At 27.7% G+C, this 6,877-nt stretch overlaps 1 protein-coding gene across 1 annotated transcript; it reads left to right on the top strand.

Moving 5' to 3' along the window:
• Positions 1-1,299: 1,299 nt before the first annotated feature.
• LOC106688868 (nose resistant to fluoxetine protein 6) lies at positions 1,300-6,461 on the top strand. The gene is made up of 5 exons (XM_067050572.1): positions 1,300-1,461; positions 3,161-3,227; positions 3,303-3,354; positions 4,696-4,837; positions 6,435-6,461. The coding sequence occupies exons 1-5, from the start codon at positions 1,309-1,311 to the stop codon at positions 6,459-6,461; spliced, it is 441 nt and encodes a 146-aa protein (XP_066906673.1). The 5' UTR covers positions 1,300-1,308.
• The last annotated feature ends 416 nt before the right edge of the window (positions 6,462-6,877 follow it).

Raw genomic sequence — 6,877 nt, 5'->3', positions numbered from 1 at the left:
TCTAGTGGACCGATGTAACTAATTTTTTATTTGTACAAAATTTTTGTCTCCTCAAATTATGATGTTGGATTATTGAATTCTCAAACGATTTTTTTCCTCACAATTATTTAATTTTCCGCACCAGATCGTCAAAAACCATACAAAGTTATTAGCGATTTTTGGTAATTAACGGCCTCGGGTCTCATCCAATCGGAAAAAACGTCGATATAAAATCTTTTCAAAAATAAATTTTCTATAAGAACTCTTCATTGAAAGTAGCTGTTTCTCTTAACAATTCCAGAGTGTTTTGGATGAATTCATTTTCAAGTTATTAAGTCTATTTCACTGATAAAAGAACCACCATTCTCCATAACTCATACATAATAATAATTAATAACTATCAATGCATATTAATAAATTAATTAGTACTAATTTACTATTTAATAAATATCTAACGACTTAAAAATCTCGAAGAAAGGATGTGACATTCCTGACTTCAACGCCCTTTTGTTAATGAATACATTATTTTTTACAATCAGTTTTAACTGCCTCGATGATATTTTTTATTTAATTTATCATTTTTAATAAATTTAAGGGTTACTCATTCTAATTATGAAAAATCAATAGTTAGTGAATTTATTTTGGGAAATCTTTATCTCAGGAACCATTAAATGTACAGGTGACTATTAGCACTCAAATTAAAGCTAGTTTAATGTGCTATAAAATAATATACAACATTTATCTTCGTAGAAGTATTATTTTTCATGATATTTGCCAAAATAAATTCACAATATTTTGGTTTCTAGTTCTTTAGATTTAACTTTTGGTTTATAAAAAACTATATCTTAGTTGTTTCAGTAGTAGTTTTTTATGATGTTTGCTATTTTTATTATGTTCAGTAGTTTTTATGATATTTTCATACATATTTATTTATGATAATCATTATACACCAAATTTATTTAATAGAAAAGGCTTATTGATTGGTTTACAAAACGATTTTCAGAAATTTGGTCAATTTTGGGAAACTTACATTCTCAACGGGTCGATTGTGGTAGACACTTTTTTCTGTGCTTCAGGGTTCATAACATTTCATAAAATGCTACTAGGCGCTAAGAAAAAAAAGTTTTCAACGCTTTTATTCTACGTGATATATAGGTGGATAAGGTAATATGGTAATTATAAACGATTTCCAAATAACTGTTTGTATTATTTATGTATTTTATTTTATTTTTCAAAAAGTGGAGTGAAGTCAGCATTCTAATATACAAAATTTTGTTTAGATGCTTCTATTTTATTTAACTTTTTTATTGCAGGGTTTCAATCATTTTCATGCTGGCCGTATTTTTTATGGCTTTTGTATTACCCTTTATTGGAAGTGGCCCGTTGTGGAAGAATGAGAGTTACGAAAGGTCAAAGATCTGTTCTAAGTATTGGTGGGTACATTTGACTTATATTGGCAACTATCTTCATGCTGATAAACTGGTGAGTATTCTCGATTTTTAGGGCTGAATCTGATAAAATACGAATAGTATAAGACAAAAAATATATGCAACTAATTTGGATTTATTTTGTTCTAGGTTCATAATGAGTAAAACTCTGTATTTTCTATAATATATTATTTTCTACTTTCATTTCAAGAACAAATCTATATTATGTTAGAAAAAATCTGTGCCCGCGTCACACTACTTGTATTAGTACCTAATATTTAAAAAAAAAAACAGCGAGTCGTGAATAATTTCTGAATGTGTTATTAAGCTCTGAGTGTAGAGATCATAGCTCAATAACGAAAAGCTGTATGAAACTGCATATTAAGGCACGTCCATGTCTGCGATGTTGCAAAAACCTTTTCCTTAAAATCTACATACCACTTTAGAGAGTCAATTTTACACTTTTTTTAGAATTTTCTCAAAAAACGGCTCACATGATTTTGTTTAAGCTCAGTAAATCAACGCAAAATTAAGTTAGATTTAATACCAGATATGTCCATATTCTTATTGAAATACTTTAACAGGGCTTGAATGTCGTATTTTCAAAACATTTCCCTTTTAAGTACTTTTAATTTTTCTTATTTTAAATAAATTACCAGTTCTCATTTTTAGGAATAATAAAAAATGAATAAATACAAAATAGTAAAGCATTTGAGAAATAAAAGTCTCTTCCGATCGCATTCACGAAGCCCAGTATCGTTTGTTAAACTATTAATTGCAGGAACTAAGTTGAGATTCATGATTTTCACAAAGAAGGAGATTCCTAATTAGAAATGGAACTTCCTTAATCACAGATAGAATTGGAACAACTTTTTAATTTCACTTACCATTGTGCTTCGAGAAGAAGCAATCTAGCAATAAAAGTTTGAAGCGTTGTTTAACAGAAAACATCAAGGAGAGAAAGAAAGATACCATAAAACCTAAGATTATTTCTGAACTGAACTTTACCACGAATCGAATAGTAAACTTTTCCTCTTTCCCTCCTAGCTATATCGTGTCTTTCTCTGCCACTGGTGTACCACACTCAGTAACACGAAACGTTAACGTCAGTGGAGCCAAGTATGCCACTTCTAGGGGTTTATGTCAGTTAGATTCAACATATATATGAGTATGTTAGATACATATCAAGATGCACCAAATAATTAATTTAACAAAGGATTATTAAGGCATTGCTTTTATATCAATAGGTTAATACATATTATTTAGGTTTTTAAATTGTTTTATTAAATTTGATATAAATTATTTTGTGTTATAAAAATAATAGTTGTTAAAAAAATAAAAATAATAATCATTTTAGCATAGAATACAAGAAGCTAGGAATTTGTTTTCGTTCAATATATTCATTAAATTCATCCAAAGTTGGGACGTAAATAATCAACCATTAACTAAGGAACTGAACCCAAGACTTTATTTATTCTATATATTTATTTTATTCATTAATAATTATTATGTAACATAATTAGTTATATTCTATTTCTATACGGAGTTTTTATTCATCTGACCCGTCAACTATCAAATTGAGGTTTTAAGATACAAACACGTGTTTGAGTGAAAAATATTGTTTAATCACATCAGGAACGACTCCGAGGATTTTTCTATTTTTGTTTAGTGATTAAATATTTTGTTATATAAATTCATATCTAATCAAACACATAAATAATGAGTTAGAATATTAATAACCATTCTTATTTCAGTGCTTGATACCTGCTTGGTACTTGGCTTGTGACATGCAGCTCTTCCTCTTGAGTGTAATCTTCTTCTGTATATATATGAAAAGTAAAATTTTTGGAAAAGTTATTCTTTTAATACTTGTTTGCTTAACAATAATTTTTCCAGGGGTGGTAATTTTCTTCGGAAATTTTCATGGTATATTTAGATTTTATATAAGGTACGATATATAGATATATATATTTTGGTTAATCTGCATGTTAGATTTTCATTAGTTTGTCGTACTAAATAAAATATAAAAAGGTTGTGATAAAGGTTTTAACAAGTGACTGTGATAAATGAATTTTTATTTTGGTTTTAATGTAAAAGTTGACTAATTAGAAATTGTTGTTGTGACCTGGGCAGAATAGCCTGCATGAAGTTGAGTGTTTAAATATTTTTATTTCCAAAATTGTATTAAGATGTCCCTGAGGATGGCCGGATTGGCCCAAACGTCGGATTTATAACAAAAATAAAATGTGTTGAGACAAAAATGGTTAAAAATTGAATTATTTATTTAAACAAAATTAACCAGTCTCAAGAAAGTGTAAAGATTATAAAAATAAAACATTGTTTAGGTGAACGATCTCTATCATTATTATCGTTTTATTTTAATGAAACATTAAGTACCATTAAATTGTATCAAGTTTTATGAAATGCCTACCTAATAAACCCATTAGGAACTACCGTAACTGTCGACTGCTCTCGACGAGACCTTGATTTGAATATTTATTGGCATAGGGAAGGTAATCTATTATTACTTATAGCTAGAGAGAAGGTATAAAATATAAAATTTCTTAGAAATTTTGGCTAAAACTCTCAACGTTCCTGAGGTTTTTTGGGTATTTTCTGGCATTTGTTATTTTTCTCCACATTTTTGGAAAGCTAAACAGTCTTTATGACCAATTTTCAGTATATAGCCGTTGTAAATAATTTTTTATCCCAATGTTTTTTAATTTCTCAGTTTCAAGTTGTTCTCAAATTTAAAACTTCTTAACATTTTATTTTTTTAAATTATTCGAAGGGATGTACACCTGCTCAATAAGACTTCACTGAAATTTGACCTAGTTTTTCCAGCTATAATAATAGCTATAAATAAAATATTTTAATTCTCCCAACTATATTAGGAAATATTTTAATTTTCCATACTCCTTTGAATTTGAACTTTTTTCTTCTTGGACATTTGGAAAAAATAATTTTCTTTTTTATTTAAATACAAAATTATATCGATAAATTCCCAACAGAGTTATTTGTATTGTTTTTAAACTTTAGTTACTCTTTAACAAAATTTTGCACCTTGAAGTAGGCTCTCAAATCTCAAAATTTCCCAACCTTTTGTATTCTCAAATTATGGAGAGAAGGAGAAGGTTGACAACCCCCAACCCCTTTCATGGCAAATTCCCTTACTGAGAACTTGTAAATAAGTTCAGGTATTAAATATTAAATAGAATAAATATGTTTAAATAAAACAGAGAACATGATTTAAGTAATAACATATAACAGACTTATGATTAATTTTCAGATATTTATGTGAGTTCTATACTAACAAAGAATATTTGAATATTTATTCTTCAACATTCACAAGATCATCTCCATATTTAATTGGTATGGTCTCAGCATATACTCTTACAAAAATGAAGAAAAATTGTACTATAATACCATTCGTAAGTTTTCATCAGAATCAGAATATTTTTTATTATAAAAACAAATTGCAACAAGCCGATTAATTTTTGGTTTTATTGCATAACATAATCTAAGATTGTTTGTTGAAATTATCAACATGTTTTTTTGTTTCATGAAAACAGGTAAATTCAAAATGAATACAATTTTATCTGAATGAAACGAAGGGAAAAATGTATTCAATTGTAATGTACATGTTTTAGCAAATAAACGATTAACCTTTAAAAAAAAAAATCTAAATCCAATAAAACAGAAAATTACTTTCTAATGAATATCCCGTCTCTGTTGAAACTTGGCACACATTTTTCTCTCTAGCCAACTAAAAATACCTAGGAACTGAAACAATCCAACATTTCATTAAAAGTGATCATTTGATCTTTTTCAAACTAATTTATTTAAATTAAGTTGATTGAATTCAATAGAATAAAAATAAATTTATTTGACAATATAAAATAAAAATGGTTTTAAATAACGATTTATACTTAAATGGCAAATATAATATTTAATTTAGGTTTAGATTAACTTCGTTCCAATACTCGTCCCACAGTCTTAAATTTTTATATGGTTTTCCATGATTCCAAGTTCATTTCGAATATAATTTTGTAAATGCGTGATATTTCTCCGGGACTTAATGTAATAACGAATCGTAAATCATGAAAATAAAAGAAATCTTGTATCTTATCAATTTTCAGAAAATTTTATGATAAAAAAGATTATGTTATCGATTTAAAAAAATAAAAACAATGGTAAAACAAAATAGTAGCCGAAACACTATAAAAGTAACACACGAATTTCAAATTTCAGGTTAACCTTTTCCTTACTTAAAAAAACATACCAGTTTATTTTTAATAAACAGAAAACCTTTGATTAACGATAATGTTGCAAAATATTAAATATGAAAAAAAAAAAATGTCTAACTCTGAAAGCAAAACAAATGTACTTTTAGGAGTGAACTTAAGAAATAAAGGTTCCAGTTTGGAAAATAGAAAGTGGGGAAAAAGTTATCCTCTATTTTGAAATTCTGGTTTTACTGAAGATAATGGAATTTAAACATAAAAAGTATGTTGATCCATGTATTTTTTATACATCTAATTACAGACAAAAAGAGCATTCGTTTGGAACTGATGTATATACTGTGTGTATACCTATTTACCTCATTTTTGATTTGGCATTGAAAATTAATGCCACTTTAAATAAGGGCTTATTAATTTTTATTGTACGGTAGATCATTTCAAAGATATTCAGCAATATAAGAAAAATGAGTGAAAATCTTAGGCTTTTAAGTTTTTTATCACCATTTTTTTATTTATTAAAACCAGTAGCATAACTTTTTCAGCATTAAAGTTCCTGTAAATTGATACCACACAAAATTTATTTTTTGTAAACAACATTCAAGATTGGCGGCTAATACACTCATTTTTCACGCTTAAATTATCTAAACTTTCAGTATGTCAAAAAAATACCAATAACGAATCGAAAAATTTAAATCCGGGAATCTCTGTCTAATTGGTTAATAATATTCCAAGAATATCTTTCACAGGTGTTTACTTGTTTTGTTTTTTTTACTTTTCTTCGTTTTAGGTTGAATCCCATTTTTCATATCGTTGATACGAATGATTAATGACGCAACTGTAAAATTTTGTGAAATTGTGCTTTTTAGGTTGGCAGACTCAAAAATATGTTTACTAAAACAGCGGTGTTCCCTTTGGAATTCCCTTTGTGGTTCACGTATGAGGATGCCACGTTTTCCAAAACAAAAGAAAAAAAATATATATAAGTTACGGTCTGAGTCAGCTGTTATTTCGATGTCAGCTGACTGAGGGGATCAGCTGATCGAGGGTATATAAGAGATGTAGCGAACACAATAAAGCTTGTATTTTACAGCAGTTCAAGGGAGTTAGATCTTATTCCTTCTTCCCTTTTTTGACATTTTGCTTTCGCCAATACTTAACTGGTGCCGAAACCCGGGACTTTAAATACCGGAGTAATATTTAATTTAAAGAAGATTTTTTTATAGTAGTTTT

The sequence above is a fragment of the Halyomorpha halys genome, unplaced genomic scaffold, assembly GCF_000696795.3.
Source record: "Halyomorpha halys isolate HHAL.00 unplaced genomic scaffold, Hhal_1.1 Scaffold1222.1, whole genome shotgun sequence".
Classification (NCBI taxonomy): domain Eukaryota; kingdom Metazoa; phylum Arthropoda; class Insecta; order Hemiptera; family Pentatomidae; genus Halyomorpha; species Halyomorpha halys.
The sequence above is the reverse complement of the archived record's forward strand: the minus strand, read 5'-3'. Positions and strand labels throughout refer to the sequence as shown.